Source organism: Neovison vison, chromosome 14 (assembly GCF_020171115.1).
Source record: "Neovison vison isolate M4711 chromosome 14, ASM_NN_V1, whole genome shotgun sequence".
Lineage (NCBI taxonomy): Eukaryota > Metazoa > Chordata > Mammalia > Carnivora > Mustelidae > Neogale > Neogale vison.
The window spans coordinates 1,025,187-1,049,845 of NC_058104.1; the positions used below are offsets into that span (position 1 = coordinate 1,025,187).

At 61.4% G+C, this 24,659-nt stretch overlaps 1 protein-coding gene and 1 long non-coding RNA gene across 2 annotated transcripts in view; one reads left to right on the plus strand and one right to left on the minus strand.

Annotated features, from left to right (window-relative positions):
• The window catches only part of LMF1 (lipase maturation factor 1), an 84,486-nt gene that overhangs the window by 53,376 nt on the left and 6,451 nt on the right, over window positions 1–24,659 (plus strand). The window contains exons 5-6 of the mRNA XM_044233599.1: window positions 10,878–10,943; window positions 18,927–19,094. Coding sequence (XP_044089534.1) covers window positions 10,878–10,943; window positions 18,927–19,094 — 234 coding nt within the window. The remainder of the gene's footprint in view (window positions 1–10,877; window positions 10,944–18,926; window positions 19,095–24,659) is intronic.
• The window catches only part of LOC122895850, a 50,937-nt gene continuing 44,492 nt past the window's right edge, over window positions 18,215–24,659 (minus strand). Inside the window, exon 6 of the long non-coding RNA XR_006382327.1 lies at window positions 18,215–18,348. This is a non-coding gene — a long non-coding RNA (uncharacterized LOC122895850). The remainder of the gene's footprint in view (window positions 18,349–24,659) is intronic.

Below are 24,659 nucleotides of genomic sequence, written 5' to 3' on the forward strand. Positions count from 1 at the left end.
ATAAACATACTGAGTGTTCTTTTTTAAAGATATTTATTTATTTATTTATTTGACAGACAGTTCACAAGTAGGCAGAGAGGCAGACAGAGAGAGAGAGGAGGAAGCAGGCTCCCTGCTGAGCAGAGAGCCCGATGCGGGACTCGAACCCAGGACCCTGAGATCATGACCTGAGCAGAAGGCAGAGGCTTTAACCCGCTGAGCCATCCAGGCACCCCCTGAGTGTTCTTTTAAGCAAAATTTTAACTACATCATTAATAATATCCAAAATCGGGAAATTTTAACAAGTCTGATGCTCCGTACCCCAAAAGCCACTAGACCTTGCTGAGAGAAATGACAGGCTTCAACAGACAGACACGCATGTGCGAGTCAGAGTCCCAGAACTGGGCGCCCAGTGGGCTTCATCGGTGAAGCGTCTGCCTTCGGTTCAGGTGATGATCCTGGAGTCCTGGGATCGAATTCTACAGTGGGGGGGGTCCCTGCTCCGCGGGGAGTCTACTTCCCCTCTGACCTCCCCTCTCGGCTTTCTCTCTCTCTCTCCCCCTCAAATATATACAAACTTTAAAAAAAAAAAAAAAGTTCCCAGAATTGTCACAGCCCCCCACAGCTGTCCCCAAACCCATCCATAGATTTCCTGCAGCCCAGATGTAACCCTAGAAGGATCTTCGTTTTAGAAGTTGGTGAATAGGGGCACCTGGGTGGCTCAGTGGGTTAAGCCTCTGCCGTCAGCTCAGGTCATGATCTCAGGGTCCTGGGATCGAGCCCCACATTAGGCTCTCTGCTCAGCAGGGAGCCTGTTTTCCCTTCTCTCTCTGTGCCCCATCTCTCTCTACTTGTGATCTTTGTCAAATAAATAAAATCTTTAAAAAAATTTTTTTTTCTTTAATTAAAAAAAAAAAGTTGGTGAACTGACTCAGATTTGGATGGAAATGCCACAGGCCAAGAATAGCCAGAAAATCTTGAATAAGTTGTCGGAGATTTGTCCCTGGTTTCAGGACTTCCCAGAGGTCATGGTCAGCAAGACGGACCATGGGCAGTGAGGGCATGAGGACAGACGGCTGACCTGGGGACAGTCCATGTGTCTGAAAATAGTCCCACACGGAAATCACCGGCACATACTTTTTGACAAAGGAGGAGTCCCCCAGACCGAGAAAGACCGGCATCTTCACCCAGGTGCCGGGGCGTGTGGTTCTCTGCAGAGGGCCAGCGAGCCGCGCACAGGCACACATCGGAGAGGCGCTGTGAGCGGTACCCTGAAGTCACACGTCCTGAGGGTAACAGGGTGTGTCTGCAGTTTGCAACGGGCCCAGGTTTCTTAGAACACGGAGGACGTTAGCATAAAAGACAAAAACGGGTAAGTGGGACTGTGTTGGGATGAAAACCCTCTGCTCCTGGCGGATGCCAGTGACAGACCAGGAGAGCGTGTGGTGGGTCAGTGAAGAACGCATAAAACCCAGTAACAAGGATGACTCGGCAGAAAAAGGGGACGGTTTTATCAGGTAGTTTACCAAGACCCGTAGATGGTCGCTGCCAGCACCTGAAACCCCACTCAGCCTCACCGGCTGCTACAGGAAGAGCTGGACAGACAGATGGCAAGCATCCCAGCTGGGGCCGCCCCAACTACCACCGGCTGAGCGGCTTCAACAGCGCGGACTTCCTCGTGCCTCTGGAGGCTGGCAGCTGAAGACCAGCGTTCTGGGGACTTCCGTGCCCAGTGGAGACGCTTCCTGGCTCATGGACGGCCACTCTGCCGCGTCTTCTGCTGGCCGAGGGGCAAGCCCCCGTGTCTCTACTGTGTGTGCCGATCCTGTCAGGCCAGGATCCCAGCCTCCGGCCTCTCTGACACTTAGCTCTTTCCTCAGTCTAAATATGGCCACACAGGGGGCCAGGGCTTCAGCCTACAGACTGGGGAGGACGACCCGAGTGGGCTGGAGCAGCTAGGCCATTACCTACAAAGTTGGCCTCCTCTTCGCTGTTGTGTTCCCACCCCAGGGGGACGGAGCTAGGGGAGCCGGAAATGCGCTCTCTATAGCCTCCCCCGGCACCAGGAGCTAGAAACCAAGCTTGGCCCGTGAGCGGAAGCATGAGGACCAACCTTGCTGACTCCCCAGAATGGAACGCAGAGGACCACGCCTTCTCGCAGGGGGCGTGCTGGGGGAGAGAAGCCAGACACACCGTCCAGGTCCTTGTGCAGGGCCTTCCAGAATGGCAGGGCCAGCATGTGGCCACAGCCAATGTTCGGAGAAATGTTTCTGTTTTGTTAGAAGATGTTACACTTCTCCAGGATTTGGGGGGGCGGGACTGCTGGTGGGGGGCACTCAGAGTGTCTCCTGTGCTGATGGGGTGGGGGAGCTGCAGGCTTCCTGGTAGGACAAATCATTTTTTGAAACCTAACGAGGTGAACGGCGGGGGGGAAGCTGCGGGGGAGATGGCGGCGGGCCCCCATGTTGAGCAGAGACCTCGGTGTTTGCGGGCAGGGCTGGAGACAGACAACGCGGCAGTTTCTCCTTGCCGTGCCTCTGCTGAGTGCCAGAGAGAATCGTGTGCCCTGCACCCCTGAAGGACCACCAGCCCAGCTGGAAGCTTCAGCTTGAGACAGTACCACAGGACCGGCTTCCTGGCCAACTCTGGGCACAACTGCAGGCATGGGCCGTGTGGGGTGGGACGCCCTGCTTTGTCTCCTGCCCTTGGCGCCACCAACAGGGAGGTTCCACGATGCCCCAAACCCTCCGCTCCTGTTGACGAGCTACACTCCGGCAGCTCCCTCCATGTGGCTGCGAGCCGGCCTGCTGGGGCTTCTCCAGGGAGCAGGGCTCCTTCACACTGCTGAGCCGGGAGCGGCCGTGTGGTGCAGACCACCCCCAGGCCCCCTCCCTTGGAGCCATGGCGCAGGTCAGCTCCGCGTGTTCCCCTGTGCCCTCCTGCTGGAATGGGGCAGACACGTCCCAGGTGCGTCTCTGGAAAAGCTCTAGAACCTTTCTTGCCTGTTTCAGCTCGGTTTTCTCTTTTAGCTGCATAGATTTCAACCATATTAGTGTGGAGAATCTTTTTCATTTGCAGAAAATGGCAAAGAGCGTGGGTGTCTGACTCACCGTATTTAAGGTAGTAGTTTGCCCTTAATTATGCTTTAAAAAGGTTTTCACTTTGTTCTCAAATCTCTGCTTTTGTCAAGACAGAAACGCCTCCATGTTTGTAGCTCCATTGAGACTGGCCGGTTTCAGCGGGGGCAGGCGGTCACGTGCGCAGCCAGCGTCCGAAGCCCAAGTGCTTTGCATCTGGTGCCTCTGTGCCCCGAGTCAGACCAGGCCGCAGGCTTCCATGTGGCTTCAGAGCCACGGCTGTCCTGGCCCCATGCTGTGCCGAGGGCTGAGCCCTCCGTTGCTGGAGCGTTGGCAAGCGAGCGGGACGGCAGCAAGGGGAGGCAGGAATCGGTTTCTGTCTGGACAGCCAAGACCATCTTCTTCGTGGCCCGCCTTCCGCTCAGCACCCGTCTGGCTGTGCACCTGGTCTTGGTTTGCGGCCACAGGCGGGCGCTCAGCAACTCGTCCGGTGAGAACCATGCAGGGGGCTCGCTGGCCCGCGAGGAGGAGGAGCGTGTGCAGATCAGGCCGGGGCAGGGGAGGAGCGCTGCAGCACACCTCACCGCGAGCCGATAAGGGCAGTCAGGGCACCATGAGATCGCCCTTGTGGGGGCGCAGCAGCCTCTGTGGGCTTGGGCTCCATTGGTCCACGCGGCTTCCGTGTTTCTGCTCTCTCTGCGGTTCTTCCGGCACAGTGTGTCGCGGTTCTCCTGACTGTGCGTCCTTTTTACTCTTGCTTCCCATTAGCCAAGAAATGATACCCTCGGGGCGCCTGGGGCGCACCGTCAGTTTAGTGTCCGACTCTTGGTTGCAGCTCAGCCCATGGTCTCGGTCGTGAGCTCGAGCCCCACATCAGGCTCACGCTCCGCAGGGAGTCTGCTGGAGATTCTCTCTCCCCCCTCCGTCCCTCTTTGCCCCTCCACCTCTCCAAAAAAATGAATATCCTGAATTCTTAATGACCAAGTCACTGCTGAAGTAAGCCATTTGGTTCAGGAGCTGCGCATTCTGCGGTGGCTAAGCAGGTCACCTGCATATTCAGTGAATGGAGAGTGCGATGGTGGGAGGCGGGGGCCGGTGCCGGAGCCCCCAGACACCTGCCGGAAGCTGACAGGGCGTGAGCCTCCCCGTCCCATACGTGTGGAGCCCCGGGTGGCCTGCTGGGAAGAGATGCCAGTGTGTTCTCCGCGCGGCTCCGTCAGGGGGTGACCGCGAAGCGCCTGTTCCGCTTGTGCTTACAGCCGTGTGCTGGCACTGGCTGCAGCGCCCACCGTGGGGCCCTCCCACTGTTCCGCATGTGTAGACTGTCCTGCGACCACCAGAGGAGGAGAAGAGCGAGGACTGTGCACCTGCATTTTTCAGGTCAGTATTCGGCAGAGGCAGGAGCCCCGGTCGGGCTGTGGCCGCAGCCCCAGGAGAAGGTGCTGTCCTCAGCCCACAGGCGGGTGCATCTGAGGCCCCTGCTGCGAGAGGCCATTGTCTGCAGCCCGACAGCCTAGATGAAATGGACACGTCCCGTCACACATGCACTTCCCAAAACCGAGGAGGAAACAGGAAACCTAAACCGCTCCGTGCCTGTTAAATACATTGAATCTGTAATCAGAACTCCTTCCAGAGAGAGAAGTGTGGGCCAGACGGCTTCTCGAGCAGAATCTACCAGATGCTGGAGGAGGAAACGGTCGTACTCCTACCCAGACTGTGCTGGAACACTTGCCAGGTCGTTTTGGGACTGTGAAACCAGACTCGTGGCGGTCATTACGGAACAGGAAGAGACCGGCATCCTCCTCCCCCAGGAGCAAAGCACGGAAACCCTTAGCAAAACACCAGCAAATCAAATCCAGCACCAAAGAAAGGCGTGGTCTATCTCAGGAATGCAAGGCTGGTTTAACGTTTGAAAATCAGTGAGTGCAGCTCACTCCGGTAACAGAAGCCCAAGACAGGTGCGCACCACAGTTCGACGCCTCACCGTGATAGCTGGGGGGCCATCCTCCGGACACATCTGAAAGCCCGGCCAGCCCATCCTGGCTGCTGGGGATAGGAGCACTCACAGCAACAGACCAGGCCACTGTCCGTCCTTGCTCACTGTCAGCGTTGTTAGAAGTCATGGTGCAGGAAAACAGGAGAAAGAAAGACAACGCATAAAGCTTGGAAGAAAAGTAATGACATTGTTGTTTACACACGTGATCAGAGAAGCAGAAAGCCCGGTGGCATCTGCAAACCAGCTCGTGAAACGAGTGCGTGAACTTGGCAAGGCGCAGGACACATGGTCAGCGTGAAGCCCAGCCGTACTTGGTGCGCCATGAAGGGATCATTCCAAGAGAAGATCCCGGAAGTACAGTCTCCAGCTGCCACAAGCACCACCGGGGCCGCGAGGCAGCCTGTCTGTGGCTGTCTGAGGTGCGTGGGCGGCCGACGCCAGGACGTGCACCTGGCCTCACAGGCAGGAAGACACTGTCGCCGCCATGTGTTGTGTCCACACGTGTGTGCAGATTCCAGGCCGTTCCTGTCACAGTGCCAGCAGGCTTTCTGGAGAAGTTAATATGCCGACGGTCAAGCGTACACAGGAAAACAGAATTTTGGAAAAGAACTGGGAGACCTACTTCCTGGTTTCACAGCTTCGCGTAAAACTTAAGTGTGGCACTGACCTAAGCTAGAGAAATGGACCACGTCTCTCCTGCCAGTGGACACTCAGCCAAGGGTCCCAGGTCAAGTCTGTGGAAAAAGGAAAGCCCATTTTTGCTGACAGAGCCGAGGGGATGGTGAGTCTGCAAGCAAGGATGCTTGGGCGTGGTTCCATCGCACCAACTCTCATACGAGATGGACTGGATGGAAGTGCAGAAGCAGCTCCACCAAGTTCTAAAAGGCTCAGGGGAGCACCTTGCGGCAGCAGCCCACACAGCAAGTCGGTCGTGGCCAGCTGAGGCATGAGGTCACACGCCGGGGCTTGGCTGACGAACACAGATGCCAGGAAATAAAGGTTCCCGAAGAGAATGCACCTGCACTTACCTTGGCGTAGGCGAAGACTCTCCGACAGAACACAGAATACAGTAACTATGAGAAAACAAAATGTTGCTAAACATACTTCATTGATACTAACATTTCTCTGATCAAAACACAGCATCGAGAAGAGAGGCAAAGAGGGCACAGACCCAACCAAAAACTGACATCTGGAACATACTGCAGGAGAAGGGCGGGCACCAGGCTCAAGCACACGTGGAGGACGGACACCGGAGGAGTCCAGGCTGGGACCAGCACATCCCATGGGCGGGCACCTCGTGGGGCATGACGCTGGCTCGGGGATGGGATGCAGCCTCAGGGAGGGTGGTCGGCCAGCCCCTCTGCGAGCCAGCCTTGCACTTCTGCGGGTTTGCTGGCAGAAAGGAGAGCCTGCGTCGCATGGGGGCCGGCACACACCCGCACGTCTGTTCACGACAGGCACACCTCGGGACAACCATGGGTCCGGCGACACAGTGTAAATGGTGGTGCTGGGGGCGCATTCGTAAGAGGCTGTGTGTGGACGTCCGGGGACAGGCAGAGCTGGTGCTGGCTGCAGCTGCCTCCCGCCCAGCAGGGCCTGGGCACGCCTGTGAAGGGGTCCCCGAGAACGTTCTGTGGGAGGAGTGGCTGCATCCTGCACGGGTGACCTGACTATGCGGTTGTCGGGACGCACGGGACATTCACGATGGGTGTTCTGTTTCATGTGGTCACTGAGCCCGTCATTCAGAGCATGTCGTGGGTCTTCTTCTCCCACACAGAACTTGCTGGCAAAGGCAGCCCCAGCCCTGGGGGACCCCAGCCCAGAGACCACCAATGCCCAGCAGACACCGCATGTGGGGCGTGGGCTCTGGGGCAGGTGGCGCACTCCTCTCTTTAGCCTAGCCCATTTGTGCCGGGGCCCCTCGAGGCTCCAACGCTGGCTGGCAGCCGGACAGTGTTTCCAGGCGCACGTGGAACATGGGCCCGTGTCTGCTCCGCACCGAAGCAGTTGCTCCCTCGGTGTCCAAGTCATACCCCTTGGGAGACTCGCCCCACTTCTGTGAGAGGGAGAAGGGGCTGTGGCGGGGAAACCCCCCAGGCTGCACCTGCATCGGCTCTTTCCTTGGGAGGTGAGTAACCTGGAGCTCTCTGGGAAGCAGTTCCGTGTCCGGGTGCCCCCCCCCCGAGGGTCTGGGTCCCGACTGGCACTAAGGGGACAAGAGAGGTGCTGCCAGCCATCTCGAGCTTCTGACCATGGGTAGAAGTCAGGACGCTCCCTCGGACTCCCATTCCTCCAGTAAAACTGCGTCAAACGTAATGGAATAAGTGTCACATGCCCCCATGAAGGCCACCCCCGCGAGGCTGTCACCGGGTCCTTGCTGTCCCGTCCCGGGATCTCCGCTCTGAAAGGAGAGCGCGCCCTCCAACCTGCTTCATCACATTCGTGTGGACAGCAGAGCGAGGGCCAGGAGGCCCGACCACACCCCCGCTTGGGGGTCCTCGGGGGGTGGTTGTGGAAAGAACGGTCGGCGGCGCTGTGACCTCTGGCCTCAGCTTCAGACCCCACTCATGGCCGCACTCTCGGTACCTCAGCTGCTGTCTGCCTCAGAACAGCCTGGGCCTAGATGGGCAGCGAGGCCTCGTGGCTCCTGAGCGCCTACAGTGCTCCCCGCTGCTGCGGGCAGCCCCTCACAGGCCGGGGTGGGAGGAGACGACACGGCACCGTCAGTCACCCCCCCACACACACAACACTGTGTTCCCGGCACCTACCGGCCATGCTGACTCTGCCCTGCACGCTGGACCCCGGGGTGGCTCCTGCACCGCTGTCCCGGGGCCGGGAGAATGCCGGCAGCACCTGCCAAGGCAGGAGACTGAAGGGGCGGGGCGCGGTGGGATGGCTCGGTCCCCAGAGGAGCCCAAGCGGTCCTGTGACCCCAGTGCCGAGCAACAGCTCGTGACCCTCACCCTCACGTACACCCAAGACATAGAGGCCCCCCCACACCTGCGCAGCCCCCAGAGGAGAGGGATGGCGGGAAGCCTGAGTGGCGTCCCAGATGGCCAGGCCTGCCCGCAGGAAGAGTGGCGTATCCTTCTCAGCCCATGACCCCGTTACTGTGTGCAGCCGAGGGTCATCGAGCCTTCTGGAACTCGGAGGGGAAAAGCCCCAGCATGGCCCAGCCCCCGTTTGCAGAGGGAGGAGGCAGGGCTGCCCGTGGGAGAGCAGGATGCCGTGCGCACTTAGGATGGGGCTGCTGCAGACAGCTCCCCACGTCTGGTGCCCCCACAGGCCTGGCAGCACAAGGAAACAGAGGTCCTTCCTGCGCCAAGGCCTTGGGCTGCCTGTGTCCAAATGGGGGTGTCAGAGCATGTCCTCAGACCCGTGAACATCTGGAGAGGCCTGTCCACTTCCCTGGGCAGCTGCCTTTGTGCTCCTGCCTCCCCCTCACTGCGCCAGGCCTGAGGCTGCCCCGGCAGGCCTGGAATGTTCCAGCACCTCGCACCCTCCCTTCCCCAGCGAGCAGGCGTGGACAGCTGTGGTCACGTGGCTCTCTCTGGGTCTGGTCTGGTACTGGCTTGTCTGAGCCATTTTTTCAGAACTAATTTTGGGCTGAAAAAGGCTGACAGAAGTCTTTGTTCCTTTGACGCTCACTCAGGAAGGAAAAATCCGTGGAAAATCTGACATGTGCACTACAGGGAGAAGTCAGCGGATGGGGAGGAATATAATTACTCTCCGCTCCCGGAAGAATGTCTCAGATCTTTAAGTGTCTCATATCAGCTTAGAACTTGAATGACATTTTAATTATTTTGTTTTTTTCTTCTCTGCCTGGTTCGAGTCTCTAAAGAAACCCACTCTTGGATTCCGAGGGGTGCGGGGAGCAGAGACCCGCTCACGGGGCTGTCGCGTGACAGCAGCTGCTCTCCCACCCCGGGGGGAAGGACGCACTTGGGTCTGGACCGCAGGCACGCAGGTCTTCCTGCGTGTCCCACAGAGGGGGCACCCAGGGGCTGTGTCTCCCGCATTGCTGTGCCCAAGCAAACGCAGTTCCCGGAAGGACAGGACTCCAGTCTCCAAATAGCACCACCCAGGTGCCTGGTGGCTACAGCTGGGTGTGGGGGCACAAGGGCACCCCTGAGGGGCCAGCTGGCGGGGGGGGCCGAGCACAGCGAGTGCACGAACTGGTCCGAGCAGCCGGTGGACAGGGCTCAGGACGCCAGGGTTCTCGGAGCTCTGGGACATAGGTTTGTGATCCGGCCGTTGCTGCATGTTGAGCTCCTGCTGAGCCCCTGTGCGTGGCCAGAGCGTCATTTCTCAGGCTTTGGAGGCCCCAGGGGCTGCCACATGTCCCTGGGACTTCTTGTGACATCTTGTCCCACCTCTTTGAGTGTTGCTGTGTCCATGCCGCTCCCCGCTCAACACCCATGTTGCCCCACAATGCATCCTGTGGGCTCCGCGTCCCAACTCCTGGGTGGTCCTTCTGCCTGGATGGCCACAGGGCTGACACAGGACTGTCCTGTCCCCGCTAAGAACCCTCACCACCCCAGGGTCCTTCCCTGCGTCGAGGTCCCGTTTTACATGTCAGCAGCAGGGCCAGCACCCAGGTCTGCGTCCACTCAGCTCGGCATTGCCACGAGGTTGTGCTGCCCACGGGACTAAAGCCCATGGTCACCAGGCGTCCGTGAGAAGGCAGAGCTGAGGCTCCTGCAGTCACCTCTCCTGGCGGCCGTCCTCCCAGCCTCAGCCCTGGCCAGCTCTGTCCCTCCCCGAACCACACTGACATGGTGGCCCCGGCGCCCCCGGGCATTGTCCACCATGGCCTTTCCTGGTCTTCTCTGCTCCGGACGCGCCAATCTTGGGCGTCGCTTGCCCCCACTGCCTGGCGCGTCCGTGTCTGCTCCGCACTCCTCCAGCCCATCCTGCTCCTCCGTGGCTGCCCGCCCTCCTGCTGAGGAGCCCAGTGCCTCTTCTCTGCCCACGCCACCCCAACCAAGGCAGGCCCGCTCCCGTGCTGGGATGGGCCTCTGCAGGGGAGTCTGCCGACGGGGCGGGCGGGTGAAGCTGGGCCTCGGCCAGAGCAGCGGTAAAAACCGGCATCACGAGAGAGCCCAGCCACGTCCTACACTGGTTTCACTGGCCGCGTACCTCCTCGCCTCCTCGGAACCACGAGTCCACGTCTAGGCCCCCCAGTGGAGCTTCCAGTGCTGGTGGGGATGGCCTCCGACTTAGGAAGGGAGCCGCGAGTTCCCGAGAGGAAGTGGGGAGCAGGCACGGTGCTGGGGACCTCGGCCATAGACCATTCAGGAGACCCTCCTCCAGAGTGGCAGAGCCGTTCCCTGGACACTCGGGTCGGGCACCCAGTTTCCCTGCGTGCTGCGCGGAAGTGAGCCTCGGGCTGCTGGGAGGGGATCTGCAGGACCCGAGCTTCTGAGTCGCTTGCCGCCCTCCTGAGACATGCAGGCCCCTTTCCTGGCTCCCTCGGCCTCTGGCATCCATCCAGCCATAGCTTTGCCTTCCTGTCCGCTTTCAAAGCCTCCGAAGTGCGACGGCGCTCAGAGAACCGGAGTTTCAGGAAAGTACAGAGGGCACCACGTTCACCCGAGGAAGCTGGTAGCTGGACGCGTCGCGTGCACGTTGGACTTGGCCATCAAGGGCCTGGCTGTGCTGTTGCTGTGGCCGCTTATTCTCTCCTGTTCCGCATCTCAGGCAGGAGATGCCCTCCTGCCGCTCCCCTGAAACCTCCTGGGTTGCACCTGCGGCCAGTTTACATGCCCCCTGGGACCGCTGGCAGCCTCGGGAGTGGCTCACGCTTCTTTGTCTTGCCTTGGCAGGGCCTGATCAAGATCCGGGGGGACCAGTGCTGGCGGGACCTCACCTGCATGGACTTCCACTATGAGGTGAGCTGCATGGTGGCCGCGGACCCAGCTCCCTGTCCCTGCCTGCCCGGTCCAGGGGCACCGGCCCCCATACTGCAGGCGCAAGCCTCTCGGAGGCCACAGCTTAGTTCATGGAGGCCCCTCCTGTTTGCTCTCTTGTCAGGGCACAGGCAGGTCACATGGGGGCTTACAGGACATCCCGTGTGCTGGGCTGGCGGGGGAGGCTCCTGACCCCCACGGCTGTGGTCCAGGGGTCCATTCTGGCTGTGGGCACTGGTCCCTCCACCGCTGTGTGTGGTCCTGCCCAGGTACCCCCTGCTCCTGGCATCGGGGCTGCCAGACATGCCTCCGACAGGAGTGCATAGTGGGGAGCTGCTCTGCCACATGTCCTGCCCCCCAAATCAGGGCACATGGACATTGGAGGAGGTGCAAGTCCTGCTGTCCTCAGAGGCCCATAGCCCTCTCCCCCACCTCGACCCCCAGCTTTAGGCAGTTGTCATCCCTGCCCCCCACTCCCTGGGACCCCACCCAGGTCCGAGCTCCTCCAGACGTTCCTGTCCCTGCTGCCCACTCACATGTTTGTGGGGGGCTGGGACCGTGTCTCCCCGTGAATGAATTAACGCGAGGGTGCTTGGGTCAGAGCGACCTCATCCACTCGTCCGTGGACACAGCGAATGCCTGTCAGGGTGTCCTCTGCCCCTTGTCGGCCACAAAAACACTGGTGCCTGGAGCGCCACCTGTCAGATGGGACACTTGCTCCGTCTCCCACTCACGGCGACGCAGCGGCTTTCCTGTAAACGCTGCTGGGACTGCCCCGCTCCTCCTGTGGCTTTTCAGCCCTTGGTGTGTCAGAGCTGCTGCCTCCCGAGTCCTGGGTGCATCTGTGGCCCTGTCACCTGTGACCCAGCCTGGCAGCAGGGACGTCCTATGGGGATGTGTTTGGCGGGGAGATCAGACTGGAGATCTCGCCCCGTCCCACCAAACTCCCCTCCCCTCCTGCCCAAGGGCCCGTGAGTCCCTCCCTTATTTCCAGAGCCAACGCCCTGTGTGCTATGCCCGTAGCCTTGGGTGCAGCCGAGGGCACAGCTAGGGCTGCTGAGCCGCGGCCCCCACCAAGCACAGCGGAACCTTCCTCTAGAGTTCCCAAACCAGCCCCAGCACCGGAGGCTTCCATATGTCTCTCGGGCTGGTGAGTCCAACCTTTAACTGCGACCCCGGGACATGGTTACAGCTGTTTTGTCCTGTAACTGGGGGAGGGTCTGGTAACCTGCAAGTAATTTGAGTCAAGGTTGAAGTTACCGTGAAAGCTATGAATGTTCACTTGGCGGAAGCCGTGACTCGGTTATCTCCAGCGGGGGGTGGGGGGGCCCTGGGGGCCTCTGTGCTCTGTGCCCCGACGGTTTTACTGATGTTATAGGAAGAGTATATTTTTGTGTGTGTCCTGGGGACTGGGTGGGTCAGCGCTGGGGCCCGGAGGCGAACGCAGTCTGGTGTGTGCCCCTGGTGCAGCCCACACACCCTGGGGTCACCGGGAAGGGCAAGCCCCGCCAGACCAAGGTCAAGTCCATGAGATGCAGGGACAGAGCATCAGGGTCAGTGACGGTCGCTGCTGCAAGTACTAGACTTGCGCCCAGGTCCATATCACTCCTGCTCTTCGTACAGACCTGTGCTGCCCGCCCTCCCGCAGCCACACTGGCTCACATGCTCCTAAGGAAGCGACCTCACGGCTTGACTCGGTTTCCCCCACTTGAGTAACAACCCTGAGGTTGTGGTCAGATTCGTGGCCCGTATACTAGAGCGTATGCTCAGGGAGGCTGCTCCATCGGCGTGACCGAGTACCCAAACAGGTGGGCGCTTTGCATGTGGTTTTCGGTTACTCCTTTGTGATTTAGTTCATCATTTTCAGAGACAGCATGTGTCCACTCAGACCTGTGTCGTGGCCCAGAGCGTGGCCTCAGTGAGCACTGCCTTTGAGCCGACCACAGGAATGTCCCGTGCCACGTGACTGCTCCCAAAGTTGGGCTGCGGACTCGGTGCCTCCCGGTCTCCGCCCCACTGTCCGCTCGTCCTAGTACAGTTGAGAGAAGGGCCTGAAACGTGTAGCAGCAACTGTGGGCGCGTGGGCCCCAGCTATGGTGTCTGCCGCCCACGTGGTGGGTCTAGACACTCTGGTACAAGGCGCCTAAGTGTCGGTGCCCTGGGGCCTCCTGGTGATCCCCAGTGGCCTTAAGAAACCACCTTCTGTCCCTGGTCTCGGTGCTTCCAAGGTCTGACAGCCGCCCCCGTGCGCCCTCGCCTCCGAAGTGTGCGTCTCATTGGCCGCTGTGCCAGGTATTGTCTTGGGGGTATGACAAATTCAGCCTTTTTTTTTTTTTAAAGATTTTATTAGTGAGAGTGTGGGCAAGAGGGCGCAGAGGCAGGGGGAGGGGCAGCGGAGCAGGGAGCCAGCCATGGGACTCGATCCCAGGATTCTGAGGTCACGACGAGCCGCCCGGGCAGCCCCGGGTTCTGCCTCGCAGTGCGTTTGGGCCGCCCGCACCAAGCTGCGCTTCGACCTGGTTTCCGACACCGTTACTGGCTCCTTCTCCCGTCTGTCCTCCCGCATCGCCCGCGGCTTCACTCGGGTCACTCCATTCCCGCCACGGCTCCTTGGCTTCCCTTGGCTCGCGAGCGTGAACGTCAGGGTTCACAGCAAGTCTTGGGTGTGTCACCGCATACCTGTGAGTGACACACTGCTCCCGTGAGCCCTGGGGACTGGCAGGGCCGTGGCCGCGATGCTCTCTCACTCTCCCATCCAGCCCCCCGTGGCTGTGGTCACACAGTTCCCGTCCCAGAAACCGCGTGTCGCGGTGCTCCTGTGTTCGTCCACGGACTTGCCACTTCCAGGGCTGCCGCTCCGCGTCGACTGGACCCGGCCTGCCGTCCCCCCCACTGCCTGCCGGACGCTCCTCATGTTGCTCACTTGTGGGCTCGCTGCCGGCGGGCTCCACTCTGAAGGCCTCTCTCCTGCCTGCCTGGGCGGTGTGCAACAGGTGCAGCACGTGGGGGCAGACCACACCCGTCCCTCGAAGACAAGAGTGGGACCCGGCCTCTCCCCACCATTGGGCAGGAAGAGCCCCCACAAAGGGGGGTGGTCGGCGGCAGCTCTTGGGGTGCCACCGCAGCTCACCCTGGTGTCCAGTCCTGCCCCACGGTGCTGTGACTGCTCCTGTCCCATGGGCCCTGGGGCGCCCTGTCACATTCATAGCTCGCTCCTCCTCCTCCATCTTGGGTGGGCCTTGGGTGGGCGGGGGCGGCGGCCACCGCTGGCTCTGCCTTGGCCTCTCACTCGGGACAGAGCCTTCAGTCCTGACATCTGGGGCCCCACCCATCCCGAGGCCCGTGGGGAGCCAGCCAGCAGCTGTGTACAAACAGCGTCCGTCTCTGGGTTTTATCCTGAGACCCTCACCGGCCAGGTGCCAACGGTAACCCCTCCTGCCGTCCGGGGGCCACCGCAGGCGGATGCCTCTGGTGTGCGGGGGAGGCCCCCCACCCCACAAACATATGGGGACTAAGACTTCCCAGTGGCCTTTCTGTGGACATCTCAGTCCTGGGCTCAATAAGGGGCAGGGGTCCTGGGCCAGCGGAGGGCTTGCGACTCAGTCTTCTGATGGAACAGAATGCAGGCAGCTTGACGATTTTCAGAAATTTGTTCTTCAGACAAGAATTACGCATATACCCTTCCTGACTGAAGCCTCAAATACGTAATTTACTGTCCCCGAAATGGGAAAATGGCTGAAAAAGCCATTTCTGTCTCTTTCGGACTCACCACTGAGGCCTGGAAGGGAAGGTGTTGGAACAAGCATGAAGGAATGTTGCTTTCCCCAAACCTTACAACTGTTTTTATCACCCTTCGTGTTTTTCTTTTTTAAAAGTGTCTCTTCTTAAGGGAACCAGCTATAAAGTGTTCCTGGGGTCAGGGCTGGCCAGCCGCCAACATCCAGGCTGTGCGGCACTTGGGCCACTTGGCCGCAAGGGTGAGCGTGGCTGAGCTTCCTGCCAGAGGCAGCACTGGGCACCCCTTCCCCCGCTTTATGGGGTGTGATGTTCCAGGCGCCATTTCCAGGGTTTACAGCCAGATTCTACAACACAGTGGGGTTTTTCCCAGCTTCAGTGCAAACAAAAATAAAACTGTCCTGGGCTTACAGGAGCAGGAAGGCCTCGGGACCCTCCCCGGCCCTGCAGAGAGGGCAGGTAGAGCCGACACCCCCTGCCAGCAGACGGTAAACCCACAAGAGGAGCCCAGTCCCTGCACGGGCAGTGCAGGCACTGGAAGACAGAGCATCCCTGGAAGGAATTCCACGCTGCGGCTAGCATCCGTCCCCAGGCATCGGCTGGCATTTCTGCAGCGTGAGGGGGCCCGGCAGCTCTGAGCTCACACCTGCCGACCCCGGCCCCACCGCTCCCCCAGCCGTGCAGCTGCTCCCTGCTGTGGTGGCAGGGACATTTCCGCTGAGCATGGCTTCTCTGCACTCCCTAGGCATGTGCTGACCAGAACTGGCAGTCACTGCCCCACAGAGAGGATACGTTTGGGCTGGAGCCCTTCTCCGAGCCCTGACCTGCCCCTGCAGTGCTCTCCGTCTGGGCCCCCGCCGCTACAGGCAGGACCCAGAGGCTGAAGCAAGTGCACTGCCAGCCGGGTCCCCTCCTCATTCCTGGTCCTAGGGGCCAGCCTGCAGAGGACGCAGTGAGCCCGCCCTGGTGGACAGAGCCTTGCTGCCCAAAGGTGGGGCCGATGCCCAGAGGCCTCAGGGGCCGCTCAGCCTCACTCCCTGCCCCGGACAGTGTATCTCTTCTGCAAATGCTGAAGCCAAGTCGTGTGCTCTGCCCTGTCGCCGCCCGCACCCCGGCTGGGCGCCCTCCAAGGGAAGGAAGTGTCGTCGCAGGAGGGGACCTCTGGCAGTTTCTCCCGGATTCAGCGAGGAGTGTGGCTTCCCTCCCCAGGCTCCAAGCAAGCGCGGCGAGTTCTGTTTCTTTTTCTTTATACACACGTCCTACCCTCAGCCAGGCCTGCCATCCTGGAGGAGTCCTAGAAGGTCGGCCGTCACTAGGGCCCTCCCTGGGTGCGGGCAGCCCCACACCTCCAGAGACGCAGAAGTGACCCCGTGGTGTGGGCACTTCTGGGGCGGTGACTGCTCCGAAGGCAAAGGGAAACACATCCTCTCCCTGCATCTGTGCTCGTTCCCCTCACGTGTGCACCCTATCACCACAGTGGCCTCGACAGTCGTGTGTCTCAAGTGCTTTTCAGAAATGCGCCAGCTGAAGACTCCGCAGAACTGGCACCAAGACCTTTGTCCTTTTTGGCCACCCGTGGGCCGTCTGCGTTGGAGGGCAGAGCACATGTGGCTGCCTGTCTGGAGACCCTGTGGGACAATGAATGGGAAGGCCGTGTCACAGGGACATGCACTGCACTTACCCACCCACGAGCAGTGGCCGCCACGTGCCCGTCCACCAAGTATCAGCCACACGTCGTTCCGTGGTTGCTGGGGACTCGGTGTGGCAGAAGCCTCAGGAGGGAGCAGACAGGGTTCAGAGGCCGCGTGGCACATGGGCCCCCCATGCTCACAGGTGGGAACAGGTGTTGGTGGCCGAGAGCCCCTGGGTTAGACAGGAAGAGACCGGTCTGCCTCCCTGTGCGGCAGAAATCCACTCGGAACGCGGTGGGACGCACAGCCCTGTGAGCGAGACGGTGTGGGTGCGGCAGTGGAGACGCTGTCACTCGCCTTTTTCTCTACTTGCGCCCACGGAGGAGCCCAGAGACAGCAACCCCCACGCCCAGGCTGGGTGCCAGCTCCCAGCCTGCCCTAACGGGGACCAGGGCTCCTTGGGGAGAAGAGGGGCACCGGGGGGCAGCAGCAGCAAGAGGTTCTGATGACCCTGGGGCATCTTTAGGGCCAGAAAGTAGGGAGTCTCTGGAAGGGCTGTGGACACGTCAGAAGTGGCCGTGAAGAAAGCCCACGTGGCCACATGAGCACTGATAAACAGGCTGGAGGCACACTTGATCTTGCGGTGGAAAGCCAGCTCACAGAGGCATAAGGAACACTGGCCCCGGAAGTCACCACTCAGTGGCCAAGGGAACCCCAGATTCTGGCGAAAAATGTCCCAGGATGCTGGAACACAGGAGGCTGCTTCTGTCTGCCTCAGAGTGTCAGGCGGGGCCCGACGGACACCCCTCAACCGAGAAGTCCAGGCACAAAGCACCATGCCACCCTGGGTCCACCGGGACAGCCCCGTCACCCCTGCGGGCCTCCTGCCGAGAGCATGTGCCCCAGACCCGCCCTGAGGGACACGGGGCACATGGGCTTGGCTGTGTCCTGACGTTCCGATGAGAGGCTGGCGAGGTGCAGGACTACAGGCCACATGGCCTGGGGCCGCCCTCACACCGGCCAGGCCCATGGGCGCAACGGCCCATCGCGGTTGTGCTTGCTGAGCCACGGGAGCGCTCGCCCTTCAACGCTCAGGTGCCGCGGGGCCCAGCCGCCCGCCCACCGCCGCTCCTGTGGTGGGAAGCGGGAGAGCATGGGCGCAAAGTGTGCCATTCGGGGGTTTTCTTTCCTCTTCTGACTTTTCTCTAAGTCGGAAATTGTGTCCGAATGAAAAGTTAGCAAGGGAACGAACTGGATGGGACAGTGGCCCTTCCCTGGCGGCCGTCCTTCCCGGGGCCATCTCCGGCCCTGAGTGGCGGGCAGGGGCGATCAGCCAAGGGCTGCCATTCGCGCGACTTTCTCCCGCAGCCTCTTACCTGATCCCGCCGCCCCACGTGTCCTGGCAGGAGGCTCCGTGCCCCGAGGGCAGCACCGGGCCGGCACACCTGGACCCGTGGCACAGGCACCTCCTTGTGTCCGGGGGGGAGGGGGGACACACGCCCAGGGTAGGGGTAAGAGCCTGCAGCCGGGCCGAGCTGGGGAGCCGGGTGGGGCCAGCGCGGGCCTCCAGGGGCAGCGGCAGGGGCTGCACACCCGTGACGAGTAGACATCGTTTTGTACCAGAACCATGTTTGAGTTTCAAAACTGGAACCAGGTCAGCCCAACCGCCGTTGCCCGTTGTCTCTGCGGCCCTGGCACTCCCCTCACTCAGATGGCGACGTCATGGCCACGATGGGCGGGCGTGGAGAGAAGTCCTGGGAGGGAGAATGGGGCACACGAGGGGCTTATGCTCAGAGCCATAGTGGCGAGGAACAAGGCCACTCACCTGGGCTGGGCTTCCCCACACCTGCTTTTGGACGCCCTGGGTCCCAGACCCGGGTAGGGGTGGCGGGTGAGCCGGGCCGCACGCGGCTCCTGGAACCGGAGCACTCTGGGTGGTGGTCTCCTCACGGATGGCTGCGTGTCTCCACCCGGGCATCGGGTTGGGTGGGAGGCTCCCAGCCTCAGCTGCTGCCAGGGCTCTGGGGGAAGAGTGGGCCACTGTGGTCAGAGGTACAGGGCCTGTCAGCTGGGTCCTGGGGCGGCCAGCACCACGGCTGAGTCAACATGCAGGCCTCCCAGGACGCTCCCCACCGCCCCCTCACACATGCTCGGGGGCTGTTCCCAGGAACACACACGCGGCCGGAACCCCTAGCTTCCACCGGCCTCCAAGCGGAAATCCCCACATGTGAGCACAGACCTGAAACCTGGGTTCCCCTAGTGCCCATCCCTTTGCTTCTGGGTCCCCAGGACACTCAGGGTGCCCCCCAGGGCCAGCGTCAGAATTAAAGGAGACCAGGCAGGGGGAGGGCGCCCATGATTCACACCCTAAAGCTGAGACACTCGGTTCCAGGTCTGGTATCTTGGTCACAGGCATCTGAGCTGCCAGAGGAAGGTCCATGGGACTGGTCTCCCCTGAGCCTTTCCCAGCCAGGACGCTCTCCTGGGACAGCCAGTGGGCATGGAGCAGGCAGGGCCAGGCGGCGTGGGGTGGGGGGGCAGAGGTCCCCTGCGGGGTGGAGCTCCAGGCTTGGCTCACGGGCCTCCTTCTGTCCCCCAGACACAGCCAGTGCCCAACCCTGTGGCCTACTTCCTGCACCAGTCCCCATGGTGGGTCCACCGCTTCGAGACCCTCAGCAACCACTTCCTCGAGCTCGTGGTGCCTTTCTTCCTCTTCCTCGGACGGCGGATGTGCACCCTCCACGGGGCCTTACAGATCCTGTTCCAGGTGAGCCCCCACCTGCGTCATCCCTGTAACTGTGTCGCTGGGAGGACAGGCAGGTGGCCTGGGACGTGCTCCTCCCTTGCGTCCGGGAAGCCGTCCGTGGTGGGTTCTAGGGGCATCCTCCCACAGGGTCATCCGTCTCCTGGGTGAGCTGTCCAGCCCTCGTCAGTCGGGCTCCAAGGTAGAGGCTGGTGCTATGTTATGTCCACGTGGACAATGGTCCTGAGCCCTCGCCTGCCGCCCTGCTCCCCCCAGCCATCAGCCTCAGTGCCCGTGGCACCAAGCCTGCGCCCCCTGAGCAGTGCTTCCACTGCCGCCGTCTGGGGCCTCTGCTCCCTGGGCCTCTCCTGTCCCTCAACTGGGGCATTTGATCATTGATTCCCAAGAAGAACTCCGTTGGGACTTATAAATTCCTTGTAATTTATTTACTTGACAGAGACAGTGAGAAAGGAACATAAACGGGGGAGGGAAAGAGGCAGAAGCAGAGCTGAGCTGGGAGCCCGACATGGGACTCGATCCATGACCCCGGGGATCAAGACCCGAGCAGAATGCAGACACCTAACAACTGAGCCACCCAGGCCTCCCGTTTCCTTGTAATTTAAATTCAGGCAGCCGACCTGGAGGTCATCATTAGCTTTGGAGACGGAGTGTCCAAAACTGGGATTCCGACTGCTCTGTCATAGCTGCTGTCCTTGCGGGGGGACAGCTTGCAGGGAAGGGCACGGGCGTGAGTGTTCTGGGAAGTGCCTGCCCCGCCTCGCCTGCCCACGGGGAGAGCCCTCCCCCTCGGGCTGCGCCCCTCCCTGTGTCCCATCGTTGGCTGATCTGTTGTTCCATTGGTGGAATTTCCGGGTGTTTCCAAGTCTTTGTGGTAACAGGTAAGGCTGCGGGGGGGGGGGGGGGGGGGCGTGTGTGTGAAGGGAGGCCCGTGTCCAGGCAGGCATGACTCCCGTGGTACCACTGTCGTATCGAGAGCAGCGAGTTGTGCAGAGGGACCCCATACTCAGGAGGCCACAAAGGAGCGCATGCGCTCCAAAATCTGAATGCGCTCGGGGGTAGACGTAGAAAGGCATGAACCACGTCCTATTGCCAGTTTCCAGGAACGGCCAAGCGCAGCACAGAAGCAAACGCACGGGGTTAAGCAGGCATTCAGGGTGGGGGCGCCTTCCCCGAAATTGCTAGGTCTGTGGCACTTTGCAGTTTCTTGTTACCGTTGCAATGACACGGGCATAGGGATGCCCACTTCTCGTAAATGCGCCGTGACATACACTAAGTGTGCGTCCTGGGGTCTCACCATCCCCTGCCCTCCAGCCCCGACCCCCCCTTGCTTCACCTCCTCCCTGACTGTGCCGTGTGTCCACCTTTGTCCTGTTGTGTGGCCAAGGGCCTGACAGCGGGCAGCGGCGCGCAGGAAACCCCGGCAGTGTCACGGGACTGCCTTCGGGTCCTCGACCACAAGGCTGGTCCCCGCGGCGGCTATGATGGGCGCAGGAGCTCTGGTCCACACCGGGGTGTGTTCGTACGAGGCACCTTGCTTTTTGACACTGTAAATGCCATTTTTAACTACAACAAGCGTGCCAATACCACAGACGTGGCCATCGTCACGCATGCCAGCCTCTGCGCCGGCCAGTCGGGGATGACCGTGTGCTCGCCCCGTGGCAGTTCCTGGAGTGGCGGCACGCGGCAAGTCGAGCTCCCCACGACTGCTCCCTGCGGCTCGGGCAGTCCGGGCCCTGACCCCGTCCCGGTGCTCGGGCAGGCAGCGCCGGGCTCCCGCGTGCTCTCGAGGGCCCCAGCAGGGAATGCCGGTGTGGGCCACCCTTCCCCAAGTCCCGTCAGTTTGTGGTTTCCTTGGGTTATTTTTAATCACTGAATTAAACACGTGGTTCTCTCTGCACCCGCTGTGAGGAGGTCACTTCACGCTCCCAAGCGGCCAACGCGGTCCATCACGGTTCACCACCCAGGACGAATGCCTCTTCGGTCACCCTGCACACTGGGATGCGTCCCGGGGGCTGCCTGGCCGGTGTGGGTGTGCACCATGCGTGGCCGTCGCTGCAGGCCGTGCGGCGGTGGCAGTGACCTACCTGGCTGTGCTCCAGGCAAGCAGGACAGAGGCAGGGCTGTCAGGGGACGGGGACTCGGCCCCTGGGGCTGGCGGTTGGGCCACGCCCATTTCTTCTGAAGGCAGACTTAGCAGCAGACGTCATCCTGGGGATGGGCTGCGCGTCACAGCAGAGCGGCTTCCCTAACAGAGCACCCATCCCAGCTGGCATCTTTGGACTTTCACATCTTTGTGTTCCCTCGTCTTCCTTTCATCATTCTCAGCATCTGTCTTCTGACTCGGCGGTTACACACGTGCTTCCCGCAGATGATGTGCTCCCTGCACGACTCCACGCCCAGATTTCACCCCCACGCGGTGCCATGGCCACCCGAGAGCTCAGGCCCGGGCCTGCCACCTGCTATCGTCCCCTGTGCTTAAACCGCTGTTGGAGTAACATTCTCGTTGTGGATGGTCACGGATCTGCAGAAAGACGCAGCACAGAGCATGGATGGTCCCGATGTCACCATCATGTGACACGGCGGTAGAGGACCCCCTATCCATGCCACGTGACACGTCGACTCAGGAGCCCAGATGGACACCTGACAGCCAGCGGGATTAGGAGTTTGCTGCAGGGTCACGGGCGCTGTGCATCCTCTGGGTTCGGACACATGTAGTGACAGGTGTCTGTCGAACTGTCAGTCAGAGTCCCTCCACCACCCTGACAGCCTTCTGTGCTCCCAGACCCCTACCCGCCTCAAGCCCAGGGCAGCCCCTGACACTCGGCCTTCTCCAGGACATCCCGTGGCTGCAGGCATCCAGGACACTCGCTCTCCAGACGTCCCCTCACTTAACAGCACACGCTTGGGGGGTCCTCATTCTCCCGGCTGAAGTGCTCACTTCCACAGCGGAGCAACCCTCTGCGGTCTGAGCGCCACAGTTCACGCATCAGCCAACCGGACTAGGCTCAAGGGCAGTGCTGCGGCTGGGCTGGTGAGCCCTGCACCCACCCCCCGATAGGCGGAGGCGCAAGGGCCGCACATCTGCCGTGCCCACCCTGAGCCCCGTGCTCCCACGGTCCCAAGCCAGCAGAAGGCGACTCCGGGTTGGCTCAAGCGCCCCTGATGGGGTCCGCCAGTGTGGGCACCACCTCGTGCCGGACCCTCCCCTGCTGTCCCAATTCCAAGGCGACTCAGACAATCCGGCCCTGCGCAGCCGGGAATGGGGCTCTGCGTGGCTTTGGGGTCACCATGGTGACAGACAACTGCCTGGGGAGGGGATTGGGGGGTGTTCACTAGCCCCCGTCCACCTTGGCTGCGGACTGCTAGGGACCCTCTCCAGGCTCTAAACCTGCCTGGGCCTGGGAGAAGCAGTGTCCACCTCCCGCTTTCTCTCCCCAAAACCTGACGGCCGGCTGTGACGAGTACCAAGGAGAAGCCAGTTGTCCTGTCACTTGAAAGAGTAAGTGAAGGAGGTCTGCTACCCTGGGGCAGACTCAGCTCTCCGACCTGGGATCCTCTGAGTGCACTTGTCCACAGAGTCTGTGGCGGGACTCCTGCTCCAGGCCGGCAACTGGCTAGCTGGACCTGGCTCGGCGGCAAGTCCGAACCCCAGCCCAGGCCGCCAGTGTCCCCACAGCACGTGGAGGGGCTCAGGGCTCAAGCGTGGATGGCTCGGCCAGGAGCAGCCTCGGGGTTGGGCCCTGACCCGGCCCTGGGGGCGGCTGCCCGGGTGGGTAACAGTGGACAGCGGGCGCCCAAGGAGCGCAGGGCGGGGCCCAAGCTGGACTTTGTTGGCCCGCAGCTCTGGACGTTATTGCAGAAGACCAGCTCAGGCGCTTGCCTTCTGTCCCCCAGAGACCCGGGGATCCCCTGGTCCAGGCACGTCCCAGGAGTCCTCGCCAGAGCCACGGTATCACTGTGGCTCTCCAAGGTCCAGTGCGCTGCCTGGCTCTCTGGAGCAGAGAGGACGGCCGGACAGCTGGTCCGCTGCCATCCCAGGCAGTCTGGGGCTCCGGCGTGAGGGCTGCGGGGCACAGCCTCGCGGCCGCAGCTTAACTCTCAGGGATCCCCGCGCTGTGCCAGGGGCCGGTCACTGGGGGGAGCAGCGTACGGCGTGGGGGGTTATGCGCAGTCCTGACGGGCCGTGCTTCTCCTGTGCCCAACAGTCCGAGGGAAACCTCTGGATGGGTTGTTTCCACTCATTCCTCCGGGGGAGGGCTGAGGATGTGGACATGCTCCACTCCTCCTACGCTTGGTTTACACAGCTGTTCCAGCGGGTTCTGCGAGGGAGGCCACAGGGCTGCTGTCCACTTGGAGAGGTGCATGTGAGACTCAACGGGAGAGCTGAACCGCTCGGGCCCAGACACCCCCCGCCTTGTGACATTAAGCCTCAAGTCAGGGAGGGATCCTGGCAGGGGCAGCATCTGTGAGGGACAGGAGTGGGCACCGTCCTTAGTGGGACCAGGTGCTCAGAGGCCAGAGGCTCCTGGTTGGAGCAGAGAGACCTGCCTCCGCCTCCCACCATGTCCTGCTCCTTCTACCCTCTGTGACTTTGGCCGGAGTCAGGAACGGGTCACGGTGAGGGTCATCACCAGGGCAATAGCCAGAGGGAGCTGCCTCCCCCGGCTCCTGAGCCACACGCCCAGAGCTGGGGTCCCAGGACACCAAAGTTGCCCATGAGCATGTGTGTCCCCTGGGACGCCTACGCTGTAAGGGAATAGAAAAGACGTCCAGATGTTATTCACGCGCAGATGGGCCATTCCTGACCCCGTGCCCCTGCACGCAGCCCGGAGTCCGTGCAGAGAGGCCGCCGGCCGCCGTCCTCCAGTCCCCGCCCTCCCGACGCTTTTACCACTGCGGTTCAGAGCCTGACTGCGTTCTTGCAGTACGGTTGTGCCGTCTGTGCAGGGCCCCACCGCGCTCCCCTGTGCTCACCGTGTGACTCTGCCCCTCACCCCGCTGGTGGTGTTGTAGGCGTCTCTGATCCGTTCGTCACTGTCCTCAATCAGAATTCTGGGACATGATCTCTCCGTACTTTCTCTGCCATCCTCCCTTCCCGGGACCTGGCACCCGGTATGTCTGTCGGGCATCCCGTCCCATCACAGTCCGTGCTGCGGTTCAGAGGGTGCCGCGGCTCAGAGGGTGCCTCGCCTCCGGGCCCTGCCATCCCGCACCCACTCACCTCACGTCCGGGTGGAGGCCGCTCTGTTGCTCGCAGGCCAGTGGCCGCTCTCGGAGTGTGTGTGGTTCTTTTCACACTTGGTGCATTTCTCCTGCTTGTGACAGCGTCTTGTAAATCCGCTCTCTCGTTCATAGAGGCTGCTCGGACACGCTTATCCACCGGTTCCAGGTTTCCTCCCACCTCCCATCTGTTCTCCTGAGCCCTTCTCCTTGGCTCGTGGGTCCTCAGGCCCCGACGGGACGCCAGTCGCCACGGGCCGTGGGTGAGGGTGCGGATGCCGTGTCCTTCTCGGTGCTGAATCCCACCCTGCCGAGCAGCTTTCCTACTCACGGGTCCGGCTCATGGTA